The following is a 27,774-nucleotide window of genomic DNA, read 5'->3' on the forward strand; positions in this document are numbered from 1 at the left end:
AGGTGCATTAGCCCTTCTCACGCCCGATTCCTGGCCAATCCCCCACGTGGGTATGTGCCATGTCAGCGGCCAGGCAGCGCGCGCCCGTCTCCCCCCGTTGCCAAGGAAGACGAGCAGATTCCTGGCCAATCCCCCACGTGGGTATGTGCCATGTCAGCGGCCAGGCAGCGCGCGCCCATCTCCACGTGCGCGGACATCGCCGGTGGACGCAGGTTCAGGGTCGCTTAAGAAGTGCATTGCACTTAAAAAGAAGCCAATAATGCCGGCCGTTCAGAGAGTGCACCGAACTGGCCACAAAATAAAGAATGAGTAAGGTCCAAAACCGGCTGGGTGACAATTCAATTCCGCGGTTATATACCTGTCCTCAGTTGCGCTGCATGCATGAGCGCGGTCATATGGCGCAGTTGCAAGAAGACAACTCCGAGTTGACAAGCCGGAACTTTTATTGCGCGTGCTTTCAAGGCGTCAGGCACATTCACCCGACTTCAACATCGGCGTGTCACAGAAGGCAACAAATCACGCGTATAAAAAAAAAAAAAAAGCCCCGTGGCTCGTGCTCCTAGGGTACATCCTTTCAGGGCACATATCTGAGGCGGAACGCCGTCTTGTTCGACGGGGCGGTAGCCCTCGTCGGTGGACTCTTCGCCTTTCGGGCGAGCTGGTGCAAGAAAACAAAACGTAGAGCTCAGGTTAGGAAAGCATGACACAGAAGTTTGGGACAGTTGGAAACCCCTTTTTAAAGCCAAGCTTTTAAGTGCAGAGCACTTTAGGCGCTCGCCTTGTCGTCCTATCACGCTAGCTATATAGAGCACCAAGGCGGCGTCCCGGGGTAACGCTGTTGTTCGCGGCGTACCCCAGAGGCTTCGAAAGCCAATCGGTTTATATATATAGTCATGAGCGTTAGAAACTCGTGAAACGCTGGCGCTTGTCATACATATTCCCGTTGTTTAGCGCAAAGAAAACTATAGGTACATTTGAGTAAAAATATACGTAATTAACCGGCAGCGCCCGCGTTCCTTTACTTAACCGGTTGGGTTGGTTTTTACGGTAGTAAGCGAAAAAAGTGGCAGCGCAACGCCGGCACGTGCGGGAAGAAAATCACAAAGAGAACAGAACTCCCGCTGGCGCAGTTTCAGGCAGGGGGGCGCGCGAGCACTACGAAGGCGGGAAATTTGAATTGCATGGTGTGGTAACAGTAAGCGGATAACGGCGGTACAGCCCGTTATGGCGAATCACTGCTCCGCATTTCCGGCAGCTTTCACATTGAACGGAACGACTTTATTTTAAATGCAGAGCATTTCTTTAACTCACGATGTCACCCGGCGTTGTCGGCGTGCCTCGGCGTCCGCAACAGCCGTTCCAGGTGCGCCCTCTCCCCCACTCCTCCTCTCCAGCATCACGCTACCCTCCTCGCTCTCAACAACAGGTACGCACCCCTTCCCCTACACTATATAAAAAAATACTTACCGGCGCCTGGTTTCGATCCCACGACCCTGCGGGCGGAACGCAAGGTACATGGTGCTCTACCCACTGCGCCACAAAGCCGACACAGAATGGAAGGCTACGAACGCGCCTTATATCCTTGACTCATTCAAACTACGTCAAGAAGCTGCTGATACAACGCATTGACTACCTGTGGGCGGAACGCGTGGTACATGGTGCCCTTCCCACTGCGCCACAAAACCGACACAGAATGGGAGGCTACGAACGCGCCTTATATCCTTGACTCATTCAAACTACGTCAAGAAGCTGCTGATACAACGCATTCCCTACCACCAACTCCCCAAACACTAAACGTTAACGCAATACACCCACCCCCTATGCGACGCATTTACTCGAGTCCCCCTCGCGGGGAGATGGGCCCTTTCTTTTTTCACCCGTCCACTAACGAGCGGCACCCACCTGCATCAGGAACTGCCTGTCCCGGCACTTCCTCAGGTTCTCCGTGAAGGCCCGGTCCTCGTCGAGCCAGCGCTCCATCTTCTGGCGCTGCTGCTCCACCAGCGCCTCCGCCTCCTTCTGCACCTCACGAAGTTTTTCCTCCAGCTCCGACCTCTGCTTCTGGCGACGACTCAGCAAGGCCTCGAAGTCCTGCGGACGTCGTCCGGGGCGCAACTTGTCATCGCTCGTGAGCGTCTGGCTAGCTCTGGGCAGGCCTCTTCGATTTGTCCTTCTGGACGGTCCAGAGCTACCCCAGTGCAGCCCCGTATAACAATGAAGCTGTACGCGGATCAACACCATCATCAACAGCCTATTTACGCCCACTGCAGGACGAAGGCCTCTTCCATTGACCTCCGCCCTCTCCTGTCCTGCGGTGCCCGAGTCCATTCTTTGCCTCCGAATTTTCCTATTTGTGCCGCCTCTCGAAGAGATCTACGGCTAGACTCTGACCAAACCTCCGTCCGCCGGAATAACCGCGAAGAATAAGAATTGCCGTCTCCACAGATAGTGCAAAGTGCTGTGTAGCTCTCAATCCAATCTAGCTATATTGGAATAAATTATACTGGTATTGGCCGCTAAGACGACTCTATCAGTGCACCGAGTTTCGTTTACTAGTCACAATTAGTTCAGGGTGAACTTGTAAACGTGGCGCCATTCTCGTCTGCTGTCAATAGGTGACCGGTAAAAAGCGCAAAGGCTCATGGGTGCATCGTTTTCTCCCGCGGAGAGCCGCCACTTCCGGTTCGGGAGCTCTCCTGGCATCCCGTACGCCGTCGGCTTTCACGCGCGTGTGTGCTTGTTGATTATCTGTTTCCACCGGGAAAAAAAACGCTCATGCATCGGGAATTCCATAAATACCAACGATTGACCCTACTAGGGGTTTATCTGGCAGGTAAGCACCCTGTGACAAATAAACAACACGCACACAAGTGTTTGAAAGCCACCGGCGCACGCAGGCGTACGGGAGGGCAGGAGAGATCTCGAACCGGAAGTGGCGGTAGCAGACGACGTACACATGAGCCTTTGCGCTTTTTACCGGTACGCGTCTACGGATGTAGTACGGTTTCAGCGAACCGCTCTAGCTTTGTCTTATCGAAACTATCCCGAAACAAATTAGACGACAATTGGCAGCGCAGGCGACCCCAACATTACGCCGAGCTCTATCTATTTTTCTTAATTACGCAGTCCACAGTGGCGTTGTAAATATTTTAGAATTCCTGTCTGTTGTCACCAACACAGCTTCGCTGTTGTTCCATAGACTTCGGCCTGCTCCCATCCGGCGCGGTACGAATCTATTAGCGAGTTTTAGCTGACCGTTTTTCACGGTCCGCTCTGCTCCGATAGCAAGCGGGAGCGCCATTGCGCATGCGTGGCGCGCTTGGCCGCGAACGGCATTGCCTCCGGTTGCGCTGAGCTGGCCGCCGCGGTATACCGGAGCGGACCGTCCAAAACGGTCAGCTAGAACTCTCTATTCTTCGGCAGCAAATTTCCCTTATCTGTATACACCGAGTTACTGGTTTTCTAGTATTTAGGGCCCCTCGCAGACACGCGTGTATACCTGCGGCGACACGTCAACGACTTGTTGGTCCAGCAGCCTGGTCATGAGGCGGGTGTTGCGCCGGTAGCGCTGGCAGGCGACCGCGACCGCGGGGCACCGCCTGGGCGAGTCGTCGTCCGGGTCCGGTTCCTCGGCCGCCACCACGATGGCCGGCCCGGGCCCCGTGCTGTGCGCATTCAGCGGTCCCAGGTCGGGGACCGAGCCGGGGTGGCGGTACGCAGCGCCGCCACTGCATGGTGCGATTAGACGGCACCACCTTTCAATGTAACCGTCAAGCCAGTCAACTCCTTCAGCACTTAGGGTACAATGCATTGCAGAGCGATAGGTCACCGGCACGCACTGAGTTGATCCGAGTGGTTTAGAAGCTGTTTGTACAATGCGAATCGTCGGGGTCGCCCAGGGGATCAGCAGTTAGGTATACACTAGCGCAGCCAGGGTGTCATCACTTGAGGTTAGTTCATTTCTTGCTCTCGTGATGGCCGGCGCCGCACCCCCACCTCCCCTCCCGTGGTATCCGTGATATTGCCGCGAACCTTGCATTAAGTTTGTTTGTTCATGGTTTGTTTTTCCCGCCAGGCTGCGCCGGTCTGTGTTATCTGTGTGCCAAGTCACGGCCGGGCTGGAGGAGCGGCGGGCGCGCACTTTGCGCGCTCGCCGCTGCTCCAGTCCGGCCGTGGCCAAGTGAAGCGCTTGTTCCATTCTTTATTTTAAGTGTGAATACACTTTATAAGCGACCCCAAACCATCCACCGCCGGCGGCGGCGTTGGCGTCCGCAGTGCTCCTCTATATTTGAAAAAGAAACAGCATCCGGCGCCAGGTTTCGATCCGAGGACTTTGCGGCCGCAGCGCGACGCTCTACCGACCAAGCCACGGAGGCGACGCTGATATCAGTGTTATTGACGCGCCTTATATCTTTAACGCATTCAAACTACGTCGTCAGCGGCGTGCGTTGGCGACTCAGCGGCGTTATAGCGGCTTGATAACTGCGTGGTGTACACGTGATACTACAAACCCGATGGAAGAGATGGAAGAGAAGGCGGCGAGGCGGTGGGCTGCGGGGGCCGAGCGCAAGCGCCGCAAGCGGGCCGACAACCGTGCATTCGCACTTTCACATTCTCCCCCTCGGGGAAATGCGGGGTAATTTTTATGCCGCACGTGTTATCTCTTTTGATAGGGAGAGCGTTTCGAACTAACGTCAACAGCCTAGAATAATCTTCTTTGATCATATAGTGTTATGGACGTAATTCGACGGTTCGAGAAACACTCGCGCCGAAAGATAAACGCCCGCAGAGCGGATGTTGCGGGATTCTATATTCACCGACACTCGCCCACGGCGTCACTTTGTTGACTGCTGCTTCGCCGCCTGTGTATTTTTTTTTTTTTTGTTAGGGGAGCACAAGTTCGCTCCAATAAACTTGTTTTTTTTTTTTTTCAAGACAACTGTGTCATCTTTGGCTCCGTGACAATATGGTGTAGGTGCTGGGTACACGTCCTTTTTGGTGATCTTGTTCAGTCACCGGTAGTCAACGCGGAACCTCATGTGCCGTTCTTTTTCTTCACGAGTACGACCGGAGAAGCCCAGGGGCTTTTCGGTCGCTGTATAATGTCGTCGCTGAGCATGTCTTCGACTTGCGTCCGGATGGCTTCCCGCTCGTGTGAAGACGCGCGGTACGGTGACTGTCGGGTAGGTCGGGCTCCATCTTCGGTTATAATTCCGTGCTTCGTATAGGGGTGTCTGACGTAATTTCGACGTCAGACGAAAAACACTAGCGACGCAGCAAATCCAGTAATCTGTCCCGATTTTCTTGCGGCAGCGCCGGGTTCACGTCGAAAGGATGCGGCAGCTTGGAAGCATCTGCGCGTGCGCGTTCAAAGTTGGCGACCGCGATCACTTGACTTGTTTCTTGCGTTTCTTCGAGGAACGTAATTGCAGCGCCCCTGTTTGTATGCTGGTGCTTCTCGGTGAAATTGGTGACCAGAACGTGGTATTTGCATTGCTTAAAGCGCGCAAAGCCTATTCGACGGAGACACCACGCTCGAGAAGCAAACTTTTGTTCACCAATTTCACCGAGGAGTACCAACGTCTAAACAAGGGCGCTTCGCGACGAAATTTTGGAAGCGTGCCACGACGACCCGTCGTCCGGACATCTCAGCACAGCACGCACTATTGGAAAAATCAAGGCGAAGTACTTTTGGCCCCGCCTTGCAAACGATGTGTCCCCCCGGAGCTGCCGTGACTGCCAGCGACGAAAAACGCCAGCGACGAGACCCGCCGGACTTCTGCAGCCGATCGCCGTCCCATCGAGGCCCTTCCAACAGAGTGGAATGGACATTTTGGGCCCGTTCCCTACGTCAAGATCCGAGAACAAGTGGATTGTCGTAGCGACAGACTACATGACGCGCTACGCAGAGACCGCCGCTCTTCTGAGAAGGACTGCACAAGAAGTCGCCAAGTTCTTCATTAGCCAAGTTGTGCGGCGACATGTAGCACCTGAAGTCCTACTCACCGACCGCGGAACGGCCTTTACTGCGGAGCTATACCACCCCCAAACGAACGGACTAACGGAACGTTTGAACAAGGCGATTGCGGATATCTTCGACTTTGAACATAAGACCTGGGACGAAGTGCTCCCGTATGTCACGTTTGCGTACAACACGGCAATCCAAGAAACTACGCGGATGACACCGTTCGAGCTTGTCTACGGAAGACGGCCGACTACGATGCTTGACGCCATGCTGCCGCACGTAGAAGACGACGACCTCAACGCCGACGTCCAAGGATACCTTCAGCGTGCGGAGGAAGCTCGCCAGCTCGCTCGAGTTCGTACAACGGACAAGCAGCTAGTGGAAGCCGGACGCTACAATCTCCGACGCCGAGTACCACCCAGGGGATCGTGTGGGGGTTTGAACTCCCATCCGACGACGCGGACTCAGTGAGAAGCTTCTGCGACGGTATTTTGGACCCTACCGGACTCTACGACGTGTTGGTCAACGTATACCTACGAGGTGATCCGGCCGTGCTTCCGGAACATCACGACGACGCACGCGGCCCGAAGTCTACCACGTGGATCGCCTAAAACCTTACACGCAAGATGACTGATTTTTTGTTTGTTCATGTTTTGTTTTTACCGCCAGGCTGCGCCGGTCTGTGTTATCTGTGTGCCAAGTGAAGCGCTTGTTCCATTCTTTATTTTTTGTGCCGCACGTTTTATCTCTTTTGATAGGGAGAGCGTTTCGAACTAACGTCACCAGTCTAGGATATTCTTCTTTGATCTACAGTGTTCTGGATGGAATTCGACGGTTCGAGAGACACTCGCGCCGAAAGGTAAACGCCCGCAGAGAGGATGCCGCAGGATTCGACTCGCCGACACTAGCCTACGCACGTCACTTAGTTGACTGCTGCTTCGCCGCCTGTGTATTTTTTGAGTTGTTAGGGGAGCACAAGTTCGCTCCAATAAACTTGTTTCTTCTTCAAGACAACTGTGTCATCTTTGGCTTCGTGACAATATGGTGCCAAGTGACGTCGTGCGGTCACGTGCAGGACGGGCAGGCGAGCATGCGACTTTCCTTCTCTTTTTGTGAGCGCCGGCGCTGAACTATTTAAGCCACGCTATCGTTTCAATAAACGTTCTTGTTGTAGGAGCAGCAGTCTCTGCTTGGTCACTACAGTATCTACGATCCCCGAGAAGAACAGTCTCTTGCAAAAACTTTGTATGCCACAACAAAGGTTGATTAATAACGCGCCGACGCAACGCAGGCGATGAGGCGAGCCGTAGTGGAGGGCTCCGGATTAATTTTGACCCCCTGGGGATCTTTAACGTGCGCCGAAATCTCGAACACACGGGCTTTTTTTGCTTTTCCCTTTCATCAGAAAAGCGGCCGCCGCCGCGGCCGGGAATCGAACCCACTTCCTTGTGCTCAGTAGCGCAACGCCTTAGCCACTGAGCCACCGCGGAGGGTCACAACAAAGGTTTCTGGGCCACAAAGGACCGAAATATTTCACGACAGACAAAAAAGAAAGTGCCTTCTCCAGCTAACCAGTGGAGGTGTCATCTTTAAAAGGACAGTTACCGGGTGGTGGCCTCCCCTAAATAGAAAGCTTTAGCAGCCCGTCTGTTCCGTCGTGTCCGTAGTCACCGTGATTACCGGGACCCGACTGCGCATGCGCGCGCGGAAGGGCGAAGAGTCGCACCTTACCGTGGCGAATGCACGGGCATGGCCCGGGCCGGCCCGCGGAACTAATCCCCCTACCGCGACGAATGAACAAGTGCCCAGACGAGTCTCGGTCAACACGGTAACTATACACACGACGGAACAGACGGACTACCAAAACTCTCTAATAACAACCACACACTCGCCAACTTTCTGGCACAAAACAAGTAAGCCTAACTCGAAAAGCAAGCTTGTTTTTTTTTTTTTTTAATTTTTAGTCGCCTGATAATCCTTGACGTGGTCTATTTGACAAAGACTGTATGCATCGAGGCAAGTGCATACTTCATGTACGCAGGTCCAGCAGCGACGGCTGCGCTGGGGTGCGGTTGACGTGGAGGGGGAGCGGCCAGGGTGGGAGGAGGCAGCACGATGGGCCAGTAGTTGAGGCGGCCTCCGTTGTTCCACGACGGGTTGGCAGCGGCCGAGCGGCGACCGTACCCCGAGCTGCCGCCCCTGGTCGCCTGGTGGTAGGGGCCTAAGCGTTCGCCGGCACGAGACATCTCGACGCGCGGATTCCTTCCGCACGGCCTGTACGAGAAGTACGGGGAATGCGTTTACGGGATGCATCCGCGCACGCATTTCCCGTTCCGTGAACTGTTTGGCTGCCGGAATTACCGGAATATCCAAGCTACTGATATTTTGCCGTGCAGCGTCGGGAACCTGATTGCTCGCGGACGCACACGTGTCTGTCGCTTTAATCTGTCGCTGACAGCACATGCGCGCGCGCCAAACTAAACCAGAAGTTTTTTTCTGTAACTGAATTTCTTGTGACATATTTGTGGTTAATAGCTCACCTCGGTAGCATTGGCCTCCTTCAAATGTTCCGGCTTCGTTACTAGGCTCCAAGGCAAGCAAGAATGTACAAGCGTCTGTAAAGACGACGGTAATAATGATGGTACGTCAGATGGCTCTTACCCGCTCAGGGGGATTGGTAATGCAATGAGTGCTTTACCGAAACGATATCGGTTTTGGGTGAAAATGAAAAAGAAATCATGCACTCGTCCGTGTAACGACGACGACGATGGTTGAACGTGAAGCTTTATCGGGGTGGATTCTTTGGTTGTCCAATCCCCCACTGCGAGTATGTGCTACTCTGGAGGTACGCAGCACTTCCCTAGAATACCCACACCAATTCTAAGGTGCACACTATGTAGGCCTAACGATATGGTTTGGGGTGTACGGCGCGAATCGGAACCTTCTGCTTGGCGTTCGCTTCGACCATGTTGAAATATAGCAATCGGATAGACCATGGGTTAAACTGCATCCACGGGAAGCGTTTCACTTCACGCCCGGTCATTCATCATCGATGATGATGATGATTGCTATTGGTTTCCCCTTTGAAGCGGGGTGATGACATGTCATCTTACCAAAAAGAACTAATATAACCATGTTTTACACTCTTGGTTTAATACTAGCGCTGCTTAGGGCAGGCACTAAAGCTCATTAGGCACGAAATACTTTTTTTTCCCTGTTACAGGCGGTAACTGTCCTAGGCAATATTCCCCTCTCTGATTTTCGTCCACCAGCATTCTAATCTTCTTTTCGTCCCCTCGACAGCCTTGAAGTTAACTTCCCCTGTGATACCCTTAAATCCTAGGGCTTCTGGAAGCCCAATATTCCCTTCATGTAGATTTCGATGGATACCCTCACATTCTAACACTATGTGCCGCATAGTTGCTGTTTCTTTTCCGCAGACCACGCATACCAATACTTCCCCACAAAACTCTTAGTTCGCAGGCAACCTGCTCTAGCCTCAAAAAGCAAAGCACTGCCCTGGGAATTAGCGTAGGAATTTTCCTTTCTGATGTTCAATTTCTCAGCCCTGTACATCTCTAACGACGTTTTAGCTTCCATTTTTTCCCTCCATCATCGTCAGAGAAAGTTGGCTTTCCGGCAAAGCGTCAGCGAGGACACCAGGACGCGAATAGGCGTTTCCTAGTCAGCCCAGCCAAGCGACGCCTGGCGCCATTTAGGGGCATGTTTGAAGCTATGTCCACGTGCATGTGGCCCTCAATTCAATCACTCAGAACCGCTTAATTGGTCTCGTAGTTCCGCTCCGTAGTTCCGCTCGTGCGAAGCAAACATCCTAACCCGGGTCATTTCATGTCCCACTAGAGGCAATCACACGCTCGACCTTTTACTTACCACGAACCCTGATGACGTATCTAGCGTGACTCATCGCCTGGTTTCAGTGATCACAGTTTTTTTTTTTTTGCACATTTGCCTATTCTTGCCATTACGAAAAAAATCGCCTGAATCTAAAAAGATCACCGATTACAAAAGAGGCAACTACGACGCTATAAATTGGGATCTAACCCTATTCTATGAAAACTTCCTGCTTACCCACCAAAATCGCACCATCAACGCTAACTGGTAAATGTTTATGAACAAACTTATAAGACTGAAAAATCAATTCATTCCAACATTTTTTGTTAAAACCTATTCACACAATCAGTGGTTCACTAAACGCTTAAAATCTCTACTCTACACAAAAAAAAGCGTCTGTACCGATCCGCGAAATTACAAAACACTGCTCATGCTCTGGCAAAAATGTATTGCCTGTGCGCAGACTAGTATATTAAACAATTGGCTGAAGCCAAAGAAGAATATTTCTTCGTGGATCTACTATCAATTCTAAAGTCTAACCCTAAGAAGTTTTGGCGATTGCTTTCCCCTAAATCAAGAGCCACCCGAATTTATCTCGTTGATTCCGACGGCGGACCAATTCCCCGTGCTCAGCAGCGCAACGCCTTAGCCACTGAGCCACGGCGGCGGGTTTCTTTTGCTTTTGTGTGCGTTATTTTGAACATTGCGCTGTACCTCGTCGCTTGCCCTCCCTTACGTAATGCCCTCGAGCCCTTAAGGATGAAATAAATGAAATGAAATAAAATCCCGTAACCACTTTTTTTTTTTTTCATTTTCAAGGGTTTGTCATATTTGAATATTGGCATTTGTTATCACGCATATAATCTGTTTATGACACCTTTATGCATTATAAATGGGATTCCGGGTATTTTCGTTGCCTTTTGGTCGGTTTCAGCTACTGATTCTTGTACGTTTTTGCAGATTTTCCCCTTTTTGGTCGGTTTCGGCTATTACTGTTGAATATTTTTCCACACCGTGGTTTTCAACCACTGCAGGTTCGTTTCGGCTGTCATTTATTTCAGTTCGGGTGGTTTTGTAAGCTTTAGGTACGTTTATGCTGTTATGTAACCCCCATAAGCAAGCTCAGGTAATGGCTAGCTGTATTGAGTAGGAAACGCATATACGCGCTGGGAGTGCCGTACGACGACATTCGAATATTTAGGACTAGCGGCTAGCACCGCCCAAAGCGTCTGTCGGTGTGGTGTAGGGATTCTGTCTTAGCTTCTTGATGCCAAGGTCGGTGGTTCGTGACCGGCTTTTGCCCCTTTGTTTTGCTTTTTAACTTTAAAATGGCGCTATAATTTTCATGGCTCAGGTTAGTGTCTGGTGTTTTAAATGACTGCGTTCTGTTAGGTCATTTTATGTTAGTTTACATTAATTAGGTTACCTTGCTTCACGTTAGGTAGAGCGATGTAGTGCCAGAGCGGCTTTTTTTTTACAAAACGCCGCTGGGCGTCGATATAGTGGACTGCCTATAATACCGTCGGACGGCACTCTAGAGACAGCCTATTAAAAACAATTGCGAAGTACATGGCTGTTGTTGTGGTTCCTTTTATTTCGGCACATACCCACTTGGGGAATTGGCCGGGATCGGGAGCCCACTTTGGAAACAAACAAAAAAAGAAATGCCCAGGGACGCTCCGACTCTTCACCCATAGTCGCACTGTTCCGACTATCAAGCGGTCTTGTTTGAGCAGTATAGAACGACGGGACTGCTCCCCGCTTCCTATTGCTTCTATTCACTGGCGAGGCGCGCATGCAGGCAACCGTATGAGTGTGCCGTCACTCGTTACGTCGGGCTAACCGGGATGGCAATACTTGTCCGTGCTAAGTACATATGACTGTGTTGCACGTTAACAAACTCTACCTCCCCGAACGCAAAGTATTGCGTCGAGTCCAATGTGAGTGCGATTAAGTGCATCTCTGTTGACACCGCCGTTGAGAATCAGGTTGAAACGGAGCAGACGACGCACGCCGGTGTATTTTTTCTTCGGCGTGCGGGCGCAGTGGCCCAAGCCGCGCCATGTCCGTGGCGCATAGGCAATGTCTGTGGCCGTTTCCAGTGTTGCCAAGCGAAGAAATTGACAGCTAAACTTTTCAACGAATACCACCTATAGCGACACCCGAAAGACCCCTCCTCTCCTCCTCCTCCCAGAAGACTCACGACAAGACCAAGTCTTTCTCAACTTTAGAACCCACTTCAAACTGAGTTTATTTTGCATTTTCATACACAGGCAAAAATGCTCATTACTCAATTCCTCAATAGAATTACTCAATTTGATTCATCTTACCCCATCCTTAAAGCAGTTTCCCCCAAGAGGCCTAAGCCCGCCTTGCCTCCGATAAAGGCTTTTCTCTCTTTCTTGGGACCAAGCAATGATGATGATTATGGCCCCTACAAAATAACACACTCCCACTTAGAGGGACTGACAAAGACGAATTCTGGATTAGTCAATTAGGGAATCCATTTGAACAACACCAAGTACCCCTCAGGCGGACTGGCCATGAAGAATTCGGATTAGTAAATTAGGAGCTTTAATTAAGCATCAAAACTTTGTTTCCTTCAGACATGGCACATACGTCGCGGTAAATTGGCCAGGTATCGGGAGCACTCCTAAGGCGATGCTTTGAAAATTTAAAATTTAATGACTGAAAAACGAAGCACATTCACATGAGAGGATGTGTAAAGAAGAAAAGAATTAGGATAGAGGTTTTTATAATGGTGGTAACGAAGAAGATGATGGTGGTGGTGGTGATGATGATGATGATGCCGTCGACGATTTTGGCTCATGCCAACGAGTGAAGATTGGCCAAATAATCGTGCCGGTGCAGGGACCTTTTCCTGGCGAAATGCCAAATTTTTTATGCTTTTATGTCCGAATAAGGGGCTCTGTACAAAGCGAAAGATCGAAATGCGCTTGCATTCATCCGATACATGAAATTAGTTGTGAAAGCTTTCACCTGGCAACCGAAAATTTACTTTTGTCGTTCACGAGCGCTTCTCCGAAAATACGTATTGGACGCCACATCAACGAAAAAAAAAAAAAGCCACACGTCAGCATCCCCGAAATAGCTTTGCTTAGCGCGTGACTTATGACATCACTGATGACGCAACACGAGTAAAGAGGGAAAAACGGTAAAGATGGGTTCTTTGGCTAAGTTTTTGACTATTCGGGAGAACAATTACACACACTTGTCCGTAGATAGAGTACGACTGCTACCATAGGAGCCAAGCCAAATGCGCAAACTCTTTCATGTTTTGCGTTAATGGACGACAACAACACGCGAAGCTGTGTCTGCTGGTTAAAGGGGTCATGAATTCAAAAGTCATAATGCAACCTTGAAAGAAGAAAAATACTAGCCTTCGGTAAGTCAGTCAACAACTGTCCAGAACAAAAGACGTTGTTTAAAACAGTAAATAACGAAAACTTCTAATTTTCGCGCTACACGACGTCAACGTAATAAGAAGAAGTGATGCGATCAAACGGAACCTCTGAAATCACACAGCCGTTTCCTTGGTTTCCTGGCGGTGGCTTCGATCGGCAGCCACCAATCGCCGAACAAGTCCCTGCAACCTCATATGGGCCGCGGGAAAGTGACTTGCATTGAGTTAATACTACTTGTGATTCGCTGTTGCTTCATCTGCTTTACTTAACATGTTTCTTTTTTTTTTTTTTTTTTTTGAAGCCTGGCGTTAAAATAGCGTCCTGTTATTTGTTCAATGCAGTCTTCTGAATGAACCAAACTTTCTTGCTCTAATGGCCCATTTAAGGAAATACAGAGAAGGGCTTGGGCGGCCGGCCGAATTCTACGCAATCTTGGCCTCTGGAAGGTGCACCGCCGCAAAGACGCTCATCTGGAGTGCAGCCGACGCCGCGCCGCCAGCGCACAGACGCACCGTTGCGTCCGACCCATTGGCTGCAGTTGCGCCCACTGGTTGCGCCAACCGCAACGGTGAACGAACGAGCTTCAGACCAACGGCATGACCGTTAACCACGTTAACGACTACGGCGCAGTCGGCGAAGCGGCCCGCGGCTCACAAGGTCACACGGGCCGTCGCTTGTCGAAGTTCCGAAATCAAAACAACATGCCGAAACAAAGCTCCCAAGCGCCGCAAATTTTACGGCGGTATCACCCAACAGTTGTCGAAACAGAATCCAAGACAGCAATGTAAGACGAGACCGCTTAGGTACGCCAGAAGAAATACAGTTCGACTTACGGAACAGACGAGCGGTCCTGTCAGATTTAAAGAAACGCAGCTGCCCGCAGACGACTGCAAACATTTAGGCCTAGCGAGGAGGCCGTGGCTAGGTGGCGGACTCCCGACAGCATCGCCGGTCAGAGGGCGAGAACGATCTGCAGACGATCAGCGAATGCGACTTGCATGCAGACGATTCTCCTTACCTCGCTGCCCGCTGGTTCGTCGCCGAAATCCCTCGGCGAACGGCCAGACGCGAAATTGCAACTCGCGGATAATCGCAGTACCGTCTCCAACAAGACGCCGAAGTGCAACCGAGAACTGTCGAAGACCGACCCTCGGAGAACGCTCGCAATACTTCCGGTCAAACCAGCGTCCCGTCTCAAACCAAGCTAGAGCATGCACCGCTCCTCTCGGGGTTAGCGCAGCGCTCGCTCCGGGCTATGGCACGTGACCTGACGTGACGCAATAATCTCTGCTAACTGAAGAAACGCCACCCCCTCCCCCCTCACCTCCAAAGGCACATGTTTCTGTCTTTTTGCTTTTTTTACAGTAACGCCGACGAACTTGCGTCCCTTGACAAAGCCGCGTGGATGAGAATTTTTGCCCCCAGAGCTAGTGGTGCCAAGCGTCTGTAGCTCTCAATATAATGCAGGTATCTGAAAAAAATTATACTGAAATTGGCAGCTAAGACGACTGTATCATTGGGCTGAGTTTCGTTTACTGGTAATTATTAGTTCGCTCACAGTGTGGTTGCAAACGTTACTAAATTCCCGTCTCCTGTCAATTCGTGGCCGTCTACGGAGGGAGTGTGACTAGAGAAAACGGCTGTAACTCTTGTTTTATTGAAAGTATCCCGAAACAAATTGTGTAAGAATTGGCCGCTAAGATGACTCTGACGTTGTGCCGAATTTCATCTACTTTCCATAATTTCGTAGTTGACAGTGAAGTCGTAAATATTGTGGGATTCCGCCTTCACCGGTACTGCCTCGCTGGTCAACCATCTTCACAGTAATAGAAGGACTCTGATTTTTTTTTTTTTTTACTTTCTTTCTCTTCTGTCTTTCAGGCGTGGTTAGCAAGCTTAGGGGGCAGCCTTCGCGTTGATTTTCTCACTTTGACGTTCGCTTTTTTTTTTTTTTAGGAAAAGAGAAAATCACTATTTTACAAGCAAGTTGGCTAGGAACGCGGGGTGGCCGCCGGCCGAAGGCTGGTGGCGGCGGCTTTTTTCAAAGACGCTGAGCTGACAGGAGGAACTGCGTTGCATTGGAACCAACCAAACGCGTCTCTGGGCAATCCTTGTTCGTGGTAGGATAGTCGTCCGCTGGATGATCGAATAAAGTCTTTTCACTCACTCACTCACTCACTCACTCACTCACTCACTCACTCACTCATTCAGAGCAAAGCACGCACTACAAGGAAACATTTTGTCCCGAGAGAGAGAGAGAGATAGATAGATAGATAGAGAGAGAGAGAGAGAGAGAGAGAGAGAGAGAGAGAGAGAGAGAGAGAGAGAGAGAGAGAGAGAGAGAGAGAGAGAGAGAACCACTTTATTTTACGGCTGGGTCAGGGGGAGGAGGTGGCGGGGGCCCAGAGGGTCTCCGCGACCTGTTGGGTCCTGGAGACGAGGGTGGTCTGGGTCTCCAGGGTAGAGCTCCGCAGGGCCTGCTCCCAGTGGGAGGGTGCGGGGAAAGGGGGAAAGGGGGAGCACGGGCAGTCACAGAGAGAGTGTAGTTCCACGGCCGCTGGATGAGAGCGCACGCAAGGTCTTTCATCCAGCGGCCGTGGTAGTTCAGAGTCCCGGGCGCCGCAGAGTGGGCAGAGTGGGAAGGGGAACAGGGAAGGGTGTGAGTGGCAGAGGGAGGTTCTGCAGGGGAAGGAGTGCGTTTGGAGGAGGCGCCAGGTTCTGGCCTCCTCCTGTGTGAGGCCAGGGTGCGGGGGGGATAGTGGCGGCGGAGGAGGCGGTAATGTTGTGTGATCTCCCGGTACGAGATGAGGATGTCCCGGGAGCTGGGAAGGCCGTGGTTGGTCTCCAACGAAGGGCCTGCTCGTGTAGTCATAGCTCGAGCTTCTCGGTTGGCCGCCTCTTTGGCACCTATTCCCGTATGGGCGGGGACCCACAACAAGGCCACGGGGTGGGGAGGTGGCTTTCGGGGTAGAATTTGGAGGGAAATTTTTGATATCCGGCCAGCTTGGAAATTTCTGATTGCGGATTGTGAATCTGAAAGGATGGTGTCTGGAAAGGGGTCTTGGGCTAGGGCGAGGGATATCGCCGCCTCCTCCGCCGCTGTAGCTGAACTCGTGAGGACAGTGAGAGAGTCCTGAGGTGTGCTATCCTAGGAGAGCGCTACAATAGAGAATGCAGCTCGGGAGGGGTAGGTAGCAGCGTCTACGTAGATGGTATAAGGTGAGGAGGGGTGCAGGCGTTGCAGGTTCGCTGCGCGTGCAGCACGTCTGGTCGCATGTAATGTGGCGTGACAGTTGCGAGGTGGTGGTTTAATTCTTATGAGTTGGCGAAATTCTCGGGGGATGGGGACGGAGGATGGGGGGAGGATAGGGGTTGAGATGGAAAGTCGAGCGAGTATGGAACGCCCAGAGTGGGTGCGGGCCAGTCGGTGGATTTAGGCCGTGCGGTGGGCTTCGATGAGTTCAGACGTGGTGTTATGTACGCCAAGCTGAAGGAGGCGGTCGGTGGGGGCATTTGGTGGAAGCAAAAGAGCAGCCCTATAGACTTTGCGGAGGAGGCAGTCCGATTTGTCTTTGTCTGTTACAGTGAGCCTGCAGAATGGGAGGTGGTACGTGAACCTGCTAATTACGAAAGCATGGAGCAGCCGAAGTCACTCGGGCTCCGTGAGGCCGTGGTGCCGAGATGTAATACGTCTGAGGAGTCGTATAGTCTAAAGTGAGCGGAGTCGTTGAAAGGTGAGCGTATTGCCGCGGTTAGCTTGTATAGTGATGCCAAGTATACGTATGGAGGGGACGATAGGCACTCGTGTGTTGTCAATCCAGACGGTGATGGGGGGCGCAGTGGGTGGGCGTGAACGGGTGGGATGTAGAATGAGTAGTTCTGATTTGTGCGGTGAACGTGATAGACCGATTGTGCGTGCGACTGTACTCACAGTTTCTGCTCCTAGCTGCAGCGTCTCTTCGATGTGAGCGTCACTGCCACTGGTCATCCAGAGGGTGATGTCATCGGCGTATACAGAAGTGTGTAGGTTGGGGATGGTTAGTAGGGCAGTGACCACGGGGATCATAGCAAGGTTAAAGAGAAGTGGGGATATAACCGAACCCTGAGGGGTGCCGACTGGTGGTAGGGGGAACAGGTCTGAGGTAAGGGGCCCTAGGCGAAGGGTTGCTGTTCGGTTACTGAGAAAGGAGGCGACATAGTAGTAAGTGCGGGTTGAGGGAATTTAGAGACCTTAGGATGGCTGCGTGAGAACCGTTATCGAATGCTTTGTGCGAGTCGAGGGCTAGAATGGCCGCACTGTCACTCTTGGATGGGGAAAGAAGTAGGTCATTGTGCAGTTGAAGGTGGGTGTCCTGAGTGGAGAGGCCGGGGCGGAAGCCGGTGAGGTTGTGTGGGAGAAGGTCATGATCTTCTAGGTAGGTTGTGAGGCGGCTTGTGATAATGTGTTCAAGGAGTTTTCCTAGACACGAGGTGAGGGATATCGGTCGGAGGTGTTCGATTTTGACGGGTTTATTGGGCTTCGGTATCAGGGAGATGTCGGCATGGCGCCAGGAAGTAGGGAAGGTGCCAGATCGCCAGTGGTGGTTGAACAGGTTCAAGATGGTGTCGAGGGTGCATCCGTATAGGTTACGTAGGAGTTTATTAGTTATGTTATCTGCTCCAGGGGTTGTTGGGCGCCGAAGTTCTGTGATGGCATGTTCGATCTCTGCGATGGTGATGTCCGCGTCGAGGGTGGTGTTCGGCAAGCCCGCGTATGTACCCGTAGGAGTACAGGTGGTGCTGAGGGGGATGTATTGGGACCGGAGTTCGGAGAGCAGCTGGGCTGCGGTACCAGGGTATGTGTGGACAAGGGAATGAATGCGGGATGATGTGTATTCTTTGGTAGTGGTGGGGTCGAGTAAATGTCGTAGTAGCGCCCACGTGCGTTTCATGGAGAGCCCACCGCGCATATCGTCGCATATTTGGTACCAGTGAGCTCGGGTGAGTGCTGCTGCGTGTTCTTGTATTTGTGTTTGGAGGTGCGCAAGTTTGCGGCGCAAGACACGTCTGTGTTTGCGGGTGCGCCACATACGCTCGATGTTACGATATGCTTCCAAGAGGTGCGTCATGCGGGTGTCGGCAAAGGCAGGGGGTATTTTGGGGTCGACGGCGGTGTCATGGGAAGTCTTGACGCGGATTATTTTTGCGAGCCAGCCGTTTAAGTCCGATTCAGAAAAGGTTTCGGGAGGTGGCAGTTCGGCCCATTCGGCGCGAAAGGCGTGCCAGTCCGTGACGTGGTGAGGGGTGATCGGAGATGATAGCCGATGAGAAAGCTGAAGTGTCGTTTGGATGATGTAGTGGTCGCTTCCCAGGTTGTTGGGGGTGGGTAGCCAGGTGGTGTGTGGGAGGTGGCTGGTTAGTGATAGGTCTGGGGTGGTGTCTCGTTGGGCGCTGTTGCCGATGCGGGTGGGGGTGTGGGGATCGGCTTCGAGGGTGAGGCGGAGGGATTGGATTGTTTTCCAAAGTAGGCGCCCTTTGCGGGTGGTGTGGCCATATCCCCAGGCGGGGTGCGGTGCATTAAAGTCGCCTAGTATGAGGAGGGGGTTTTTGTTGGCGACGTGGAGGGCTGCTTTGAAGGGGGATGGAAGTTGTGTGACTGTTCTTTGGGGGCGCTATAAATATTGAGGATGTACAGAGTGGGCTGTGGGGGTTTGGGTGGATAAACGGCGATTAGCACATGTGGAATAGGAGAGGTTGGAAGGGTGATGATAGCTGTGCGGAGGTTGCGGTGAACCAGAGTGGCGATAGATGGGAAATCGGGTGCTTGAAATGATTGAAACCCAGGGAGTTTGACTAGGGCCTGTTTCTTGGAGCGCGATGACTACCGGAGGCGTGGGCAGGGTGGATAAGAGGGTCTGTAAGACTGCTCTTTTGTGGGCGAAACCCCTGCAATTCCATCGCGAAATGTGGCAGGCTTCATATATCTTCTTCCAAGTCATCGTCGTCAGGGAGAGGGGCAGGGTGGGTGGGGTCAGAGAGTGATGGGGCGAATTTGGAAGGCAGTAGTTCCTTCATGCATGTAAGGAGTTCCGTATGGAGGGAAGTAATTGAGTCTTGCATTGCTGTATGGGTGGCTACGATGGTTTGGTGGAGGTTTAGGTACTCTTGTCGTTGTCTCAAGAGCTTGTGCTAGATGGGGGGGGGGGTTTGTCTGACTTGTCGTAACCCTCTTCTGGCGAAGGGGCTTTGCGTTTGACAGGTGGAGTTTGGGTGGGGACGGTGGTTGGGTCTAGGTTTGGCTGGTGGTAAGGGAGTGGAGGGGATTGGGATTGGCTGTGTTGCTGCTGGAGGAGTAGTGCGTTTTCTTATCGAAGGCGGGTGACCTCTGCTCGAAGTGATTGGATTTCCTTGATGAGTGCTTCATATTGTGAGGGGACGGTGGGTGTGGTAGTTGTGTTTGCGTGAGGGAGGGTTGAGGGAGGGAGCAGACCCCGGGAGCTCACCTGAGTTGAAGTGCAGCCGCCGTTGGGTCCTGCACCTGACGTGATGACTTGGCTGTAGGTCTTCGATGAGTGGGAAGGGGTGAGGGGTGCCGTGCCGGATGCAATTGGGGAGTTTCTGGCTCGGTCCGACTGGGAATTCCGGTCAGGGGGTTGTTTCTGGGTGCGTCGCGGCTGGAACCTCTTGGCGCAGCCTGTTGTTCCTGTGCTGTGGCCTTCTCCGCAGAGAATCCATGACGGCTTGCAGGGGTGCTGTTCGGCCGGGTTGGTGGTGCCGCAAGTAGTGCAGCGTGGGGTAGGTGGCAGGTTTGGACACACGTCTCTCCTGTATCCGAGGGTCCAGCAGTTGAAACATGCTTCAGACTTGCGTTTGAAGGGGTAGCAGCGGAGGAGAGCGGCTCTGTACCCAGTAAGGAACCAGGGTGCCGTTGAAAAGTATTTGAACAAGGTGAGTGTTGTGCAGGTGTTTGACGTCCAGAATTTGCAGAGCCGGGTTGTAGTCCACAAGACTGCGTAGGATGGTGTCTGGGTCGTCAGACGGCGGTGCGTCAAAGAGCACGCCGACGGTGGTGTTGGCGGGGGGAGGTATATGGTTGGCCAGGGGATATGCGGCGTCTTGATAGCGGAGGGAGGAGATGGCAGGGTATTTATGGGCTCTTTCCTCCAAAGGGGTGCTGAGTATGATGAAGTTGGAACGGTGGTGTATTCGGAGTTGGTCTTCCGGCGTACGGGGTGCCTGAGACCTGTTCTTGGATTAGGTCAGCGAGGTATGGTGCAGAGATGGTGTGGAGCGCCAGGCCTCCTTGAGGGCGGAGTATGATCTTGATGTCGTTGATTGATTGATTGTAGGGTTTAACGCGCCGACGCAACGCAGGCGATGAGGCGCGCCGTAGTGGAGGGCTCCGGATTAATTTTGACCACCTGGGGATCTTTATCGTGCGCCGAAATATCGAACACACGGGCGTTTTTGCTTTTCGCCTCCATCAGAAAAGCGGCCGCCGCGGCCGGGAATCGAACCCGCGACCTCGTGCGATCTTGATGTCGTCTGCAGGAAGGGGCTCAGCTGGTTACGGGGGCTTTGGGGTGGGCCGGCGTTTGCGGCGACGTGGCGGCAGCGCACCGCCGCTAGTGACGCTGGGGCTTTGCGTGGTGGGGGAGTTGGGGGTGGGGTGGCCTTGATGCGCAAGCTGTTTGCGGCGGATGCGTACCCAGCCCGGCTCGTCGAGGACGGCGGGGTCGATGGGCTGGCCTTCTACGACGCATTCCATAGCGGACGCCATGGCTGCGCTTGTCGGGGAGGCGAACGAGCGCGCCAGGCAACGCGGGGCGATGTGGGGTCTATTCGTTTCACCTGCACCACGTGAACCAGTTCAGGCGGTGCGGCACTTCGCCGTTCGTTTCAGTGGTGCAGCTCGCGGCACCTGAACCACGTCGTTCGATTCACCGGTGGTGCCGACGGGTGCAGGACGAGTTCATGGCTTCGCCTGCACTCCCTGCCGAGGAGGTGCAGAAGCAGACGAAAAATGTGCAGGGCTGGTTCCGCCGATGGCGGAACCCACTTTGCACCGCTGTGAACTGGTTCAAGAGGTGCAGGCTAAATCGAATAGACCCGCGGTGTTAGGCGAGCGCAGCTGGCGCGGCAGACGCCGCCGCTGCTAGCGAGCCGGGGTCTTTCCAGGTAGCGTTAGGCTTAGCGCCCGGCGAAAACGTGGTCCCACAAGAATCGGGTCGAATCTTGGGCGTGGGTGATCGGGGCTCACCTTGAATGGTATGAGGTGAAAGCGGACGTCTAGAAGAAGGTCGTGGGGCAGGATCTGGGCGGCTAACACGCTGCGGTAGGCTCATAGAGCTTCCGAAGCAGGAGCGTAGCGAACCCGAGTCCGCACGGGTCGGCCACCTGGTGACAAGTCCCCCTTTTGTTCCGAAATGCGAGACGTTTGCTAACGGGGCGGATAGGGTCCGGCAAAACGGTTGTAAAAGCCGTTGCAGTAAGAAGTACATTAAAACAATTTGTATCATATTCACCACCAAGACGACTCCATAACCATGTCGACTTTAACGTATTCTGTTTCAGACTCAGCTCACAATGATTCTGTAAAACGTACGATATTCTAAGCCACCCGGATCTATCAAGTGCATGCATGGGCCTATTACAAGTATGTTTTTCGAAAACGGCGTTCTCTCAAATTCCAGTGCACATGTCTTTACGCATGTTATACCACGTTCAGCCGCTAAAAGCACACAACTTTACGAAGTTCCATCTCATTAATTTTCATGAATAGCCACAAATCGATATTAAAAAAAAACTCCCCCCCCCTCCCCGAAGGGGATCGTGCGGAAATGCGAATGCATTGGGTGCACCGATATATTTTTCCGAGCGCAGCGAGCGGAGAGAGGGTATGCGGAGAGGAGAGAGAGACCCGCGCAACACGCCCGCCCCGCGCGCGAGCTCTCTCCGCCGAGCTCCGCGATGCGAGCGCCCTCACACGCCCGCGCGCGCTCCTCCTCTCCCCTTGCGCTCCGCTACTCCCGCCCGAGCTACCACCTGCTCCGGTTGCTAGGCGCGCCACAGCTGTTGCTAGGGGCGAGGAGAGATAACACCTGCGTGCGGACGCCGATGGACGCACGACAACCCCCGACTAAGAAATGCATTCGCATTTAAAACGCAATCATTAACCACCGTTCCCCGCCCATATGGTCGTTGACTGATAAAATGCCTCTAGCCCGACTTGTCACGCCAAGGCCTAAAGAATACTGCAGTTTGATCGTTCAGGAGAGTAAAATGATAAATGGCCAAAGTTTAATTATACAAATAAAACCCTCACAATGTTCCATCGCCATTTGAAAACGACCGAAATAATAAATCTCGCACCACTTAGTCGTGGTCAGTTCACTTGACCTCCAACCGCTCCGGTCCTGCTCTGCTCGAGTCCACCGCACAGCTTACCCCCGAGGGGCTGTCTTTCATCCCCCATTGTGTTATTGGTCTTCCCCTTCTCCTAGACCCATTTCTTGGTATCCACTCTGTTACCCTAATTGTCTACCGGTCGTCGGTTCGTCTCACTAATTGCAGAATTCTAGTAGACGTAGTTTGAGGGCCGAGATAGACGGGCTATGGCTTCGTAGCTGACGCCGTCATGGCCTGGTGTGGAGCGCTTCTTAGCCGAAAAGGTAGCCGAAGAAATCACGGACCATCTCCGCTATGAAACCCTGGGAGGGGCGAAGCATGCAGGGTTCATTTAGCGCATATGGTCCGAAGTTCGCTGGGGAATCTGAGAAAGAAAGAAAAGAAAAACAGAAAAAAAAAGAATTTTGATTAAGAATGAAAGGAAGAAGAAAGAAAGAAGGAAAAAAAAGAAAACCAGGATGAAGAAGAAAGAAAAAGAATTAAAGGAAGTAAGGAAGGAATGAAGGAAGGAAGGAAGGAAGGAAGGACGGAAATGCTATTGAAACAGCTTAACGAAGCCAGATAAGCATGAATTAAGAAACGAATCTGTTCCTCTACATGATAGGGACTTCGAGTCCCCAAACAAATAATATCTGACAAGGGAAAATACCATGCAGTTGGAAGGCACCTAACGTGGTGCGAGAGCCCGTTTGCAGGTGGTTCCGCAGCATCAACTACCTTAAATGATGCTCCAATATGAAACTAATCTAAACCTAACCTAACCTCATCTGACCGAACTTACTCAGGTATTTTTTAAATTTATTTTACCTAAAACAGCCTGACGCGACGGAACGACCTGCAAAAAAAAAAAAGGCTGCGGCTTAGCTGAGCTAACCCTGGATATGCAAAGTGGAAGCTTGGCTTAGCCTGGTAAAGTCTTGGTTTCACTTGGTTAACCTTTGATTTAGCTGTAATTGATATACTTTTCGTCCAGAGCCTGTCTTTGTCTACGGATGCGGTCTCGTTTCCGGCGTTCTCCGAACGGAACGGCTCGCCGGGTGATATCCGCGGGACGGACAGGCGCCGCTTGCCGATGACGGCTCAAAGCCTCCAGCTCACGCCCAACGCTCATAGAAAACGGCCCGGCCTCGCTCTCTTCCATGGCCAAGCTCGCATGCACGCGGCGAGTGACGCGGTCGGGCGTGAACCAGCTGCAGAGAGCGCATGCGCCAAGCTGGCAGCGGCGGCGGAAGCAGGTATCGAACGCGGCCGTCGGCGGAGCTCGGCCTGGCGAGTCACGTGGTGCGATACGCTGCGGTTAAATGAAGGTCAAATTTACCGCGACGGGGAAACCACTCGACGAGATTAGTAAGGCTTTACTTTAAAACTCTCCCTAACGTGGCCTTGGTTTATGATGCTACCTGAGAGAAATAACTCACACCCACCCAGACAGAATGACCCTCCGTCCAACCTCCCCCCCCCCCCAGCTTTAATAACAACAGATTATCCCTATCTTCTAATTCCTACTACCTCTTCCACTTTCCCTAATACCACTTACCAGGTTGTGTGGGCCGGCCAACGCTTCCAATCTCTCGCCTCCATACCCAACCCTTCTTCCGAACAGTGAAAGGGCCAGTTAATGAGTTCCTATCACGCCGACCAGATATCTCTGGTCCGCTGAAACTCCCCCACTTTTCGCCCCCCCCCCACTCCCCACTCACATCAATAAAGTTTAGGGACTGACTGACTGACAGTGGCTGTAGCCAAGGCCTAAGGTACCTGGACTAAGGACCCGCCGCAATGGCTCAGTGGCTAAGGCGTTGCGCTGCGGAGCACGAGGTTGCGGGCTCGATTCCCGGCCGCAGCGGCCGCTTTTCTGATGGAGGCGAAAAGCAAAAACGCCCGTGTGTACGAGATTTCGGCGCACGTTAAAGATCCCCAGGTGGTCAAAATTAATCGGCAGCCCTCCACTACGGCTCGCCTCATACCTGCGTTGCGTCGGCGCGTTAAACCCTACAATCAATCAATATACCTCTACTAAGGCCAACCCATCCCACCCAGTGATACCTCAACCACCATAGTCTAATTAAGCGTCTATTCTCTTTCTCTTGACTTTCTCTGATGCTTTGAAGTTCGCACGTCTTTGTAATCAGGGCCCAACTCCCACGAGCACGAGGCGCGTGCAGCCCTGCCTCTTTTATTCATTATCATCCTCAGCAGCGTCCGCGGGCAGGTACCCTGTCCAGTCCGCCTGCTCCCCCGGCCGCTGGGCCTTCCTCTCCGCACGGTTGCGCACCCCCCGCAGCTGCAGCAGGTACAGGTCCGGCTCGGTGGCCCCCTCGGCTACAGTGTAGCTCCGCGTGGCTCGCCTGGCGCCGCAAACCAGGCCCCGGTACAGCTCGGCCCCCTCCCCCAGGTCCTGCTCGGCAAGGTAGCGCTAGAACCGGGCCCAGTGGGTGGCGTGGTGAAGTGCGGCTCGCTTGGCCGTCCTGTCCAGAAAAAAAAAATCAATGAGAATCAATGAGATTCCAGAAAGAACAGATGAAACAATGATAAAATATATAATTTACGAGCTAAAGGGAAGGCTTAAAAGTAAGTTAACGGCCGTGTTAAGAGCGCTTAAAGATGATGGTGATGATGATGATGTTCCTTGGTGAATGACACATACCCAAACAAAGACATAAACAAGTAAAAATGTCTTCTTGTTTACCGCGTACTCGAGTTTCCCCGGGTAAGCCACAGTTTACGATCTCCCTCCGAGACGCACGAGTGCGTTGACTATCCATTTTCATTACTTTGCAAAATAACATCAGCGATTTGCTCGTCGCGCCCCATTAAATTTTTACCTACACAAACCTGGTCAGGCTTCGTCCCCTCAGTGTCTCTTCTGCAAAGATACGAAACCTAGAGGACATTTTCTTTTAAATTACCGCAGCTTTGCGACGCACGTACATTGAATACACTATTAATCGGTTTAACCTCCCGTTGTAATTACCGTTATTCTTTATTTTGCCATGGGGATGTGCTCGCGTTTCATTCCTTTGTTGCGGCGGCAAGTCAGCTTCCCTGCTAGACAGCTATTTCATCATTCCTTTTTATTTCCCTGCTTCTTCTCATTCCAAGGCTTTCTTGTTCTCTTTTTCCTTCCTTCCTTCCTTCCTTCCTTCCTTCCTTCCTTCCTTCCTTCCTTCCTTCCTTCCTTCCTTCCTTCCTTCCTTCATTCATTCATTCATTCATTCATTCATTCATTCATTCATTCATTTTCTTTCTTTTCCTTTATTTCTTTCGTTGAATGAATGAATGAATTTATTGTAAACAAGGAAAGGAAAGACCACCAGCAGGCGTAGTTTGTCTCACCTAAGGGTGGACACCGGAACGCCTGCTGGTGTGGGGGGTGTGGGGAATGGGGAAAACAGTTGTACAGGGAAGGGAGGATAGAGAGAAGAAGAGGTTACATATATACAAATATACAGGTCTAACAGGCCATATATGTACAATATATACAAGGTAAACACTTTTTTAAAACACGAAGACAAAAAAAAACACAAGAAAAAAAAACGAAGCACCCACACACACACCGTTTAGTTTATGTGGGGAGAAAGCGGAGAGCCGGGAGGAGTCCTGAGGCATCCAGGTACGACCCCAGGGCCTCATGGACTCCGTCCCGCTCTCTGGCACTGCCTGGCGGCCACAGAAATTCTTCGAGGGGCCGAGCCCCTCCCCCGAAGGCGGCCAACAGTTCGGTCCTCCCTGCCACAAACTGGGGGCACTCCAGGACCAGATGTGGCAGGGTCTGGACAGCCGCCCGGCAGTGCTGGCACGACGGGTCATTGATGAGTGCCAGGCGGTGTTTTCGCTCGGCTGTCCACACGCACCCCACGCGTAGGCGCAGGACAGCCGAGCGTTGATGTCTCGGCATCCGTGTGGCCCGGACGGGTGGTGGGGCCTCTCCAGCTGCCAACCTCGGGTCCGGATGCTGGGCCCGTACATGTCGCTGTATCAGCAGGCGGGCGTCATCCGCAGCTGCGTGGGCTGCCGTGGGCGAAGGGGGCAGCTCGTGGGCGTCGGCGGCCAGTTCGTCTGCCCTCTCATTGCCCTCCAGCCCAATGTGGCCTGGCACCCACTGCAGCCGCAGGCGAGTCCCCCGCTGGGCCAGCTGTGCCTCCTTGTCCCGCACGGCCCGCACCAGGAGGGAGCGCGGGTCGCCCTCCTGGATCCGGAGTAGGGCCACTCGAGAGTCACACAGCAGGGCGCAGCGCTCGGGGGGCGGCTCCAGCTCCAGTAGAAGGTCCAGGCCAAGGCTTACGCCCACCATTTCGACCGTGGCGGATGATGCGGCGTAGTGCAGCCGCGCCTGCCTGGTGGCCTCCCCCAGCACTGCCGCCGCCGTGGCCGAACCCTGCTGCTGCCGAACGGAACCATCCGTGTACACCAGGGTGTGGTCCTCCAGGTCGCCCCACACGACGCCCCGAGCCAGCTGCAGCTGCCCGCAGTGCGATGTCCGCCGCTTGCTACGCAGGCCCGGGATGTCCGTGTGCACTTCGGCCTCCAGTGCAGGGGGGCGGCTGGAGGGAGGGCCTGCTTCCACGGGGGCCACCACCTCCTCGTACAGGGCCAACATGCGCCCCATGCGCGAGTGGCGGTGTGTGCGCAGCCGCTGCAGCAGGGGGCTGCCTCCCTCAGCCCGCCGCAGCCGGTCAATGTGGCCCAGGGCGCGCTGGTCCGCCGTCATTTGGAGCGTCCATGCCCCCGCCTCAGCCAGCGTCTTCGCACACTGGGAGTCTCGAGGTAGGCCAAGGCAGGTGCGGACGCCCCTGCGGTGGTCGCCCTCCAGCTGCTGCCAGCTGGGCTTGCGCAGGGTGACCAATGGTAGCCCGTACATGAGCAGACCCACAGCCGCAGCATTGTAGAGTCGCAGGGCCGTTCGCTGCGAGCAGCCGCGGTCCCTGGCAGCCATCTTTCGCACGGCCGTGGTGGCCATCTGTGCCCTGGCTCGGAGCTCCCTGGTGGCCTGCCGGAAGTTGACGCAGTGGTCCAGTGTGAGCCACAGGTAGCGCACACTGGACGTCCAGCTGAGCTCCTCGCCATCGATGTGCAGGCACCTGGCCCTGCGACGGGACTGGGCATCCGGGTGGACCAGCATCGCCTCTGTCTTGCTTGCTGACA

The 27,774-nt window shown here is 53.1% G+C and overlaps 1 protein-coding gene across 2 annotated transcripts; it reads right to left on the reverse strand.

Annotated features, from left to right (window-relative positions):
* Positions 1–438: 438 nt before the first annotated feature.
* LOC144139270 (uncharacterized) lies at positions 439–14,461 on the reverse strand. 2 transcript variants are annotated; one of them, XM_077671675.1, is made up of 5 exons: positions 14,261–14,461; positions 7,994–8,239; positions 3,500–3,728; positions 1,903–2,091; positions 439–658 (listed from the first exon to the last, which is right to left on the reverse strand). In XM_077671675.1, the coding sequence occupies exons 2-5, from the start codon at positions 8,209–8,211 to the stop codon at positions 575–577; spliced, it is 720 nt and encodes a 239-aa protein (XP_077527801.1). In that variant the 5' UTR covers positions 8,212–8,239; positions 14,261–14,461; the 3' UTR covers positions 439–574. The 2 variants fall into 2 exon arrangements, with proteins under 2 accessions (XP_077527801.1, XP_077527802.1); XM_077671676.1 differs by lacking the exon at positions 14,261–14,461 and adding an exon at positions 14,076–14,170.
* Between the last annotated feature and the right edge of the window lie 13,313 nt (positions 14,462–27,774).

Source organism: Haemaphysalis longicornis, unplaced genomic scaffold (genome assembly GCF_048455015.1).
Source record: "Haemaphysalis longicornis isolate Haplotype H1 unplaced genomic scaffold, Haemaphysalis longicornis Haplotype H1 scaffold_5, whole genome shotgun sequence".
Classification (NCBI taxonomy): domain Eukaryota; kingdom Metazoa; phylum Arthropoda; class Arachnida; order Ixodida; family Ixodidae; genus Haemaphysalis; species Haemaphysalis longicornis.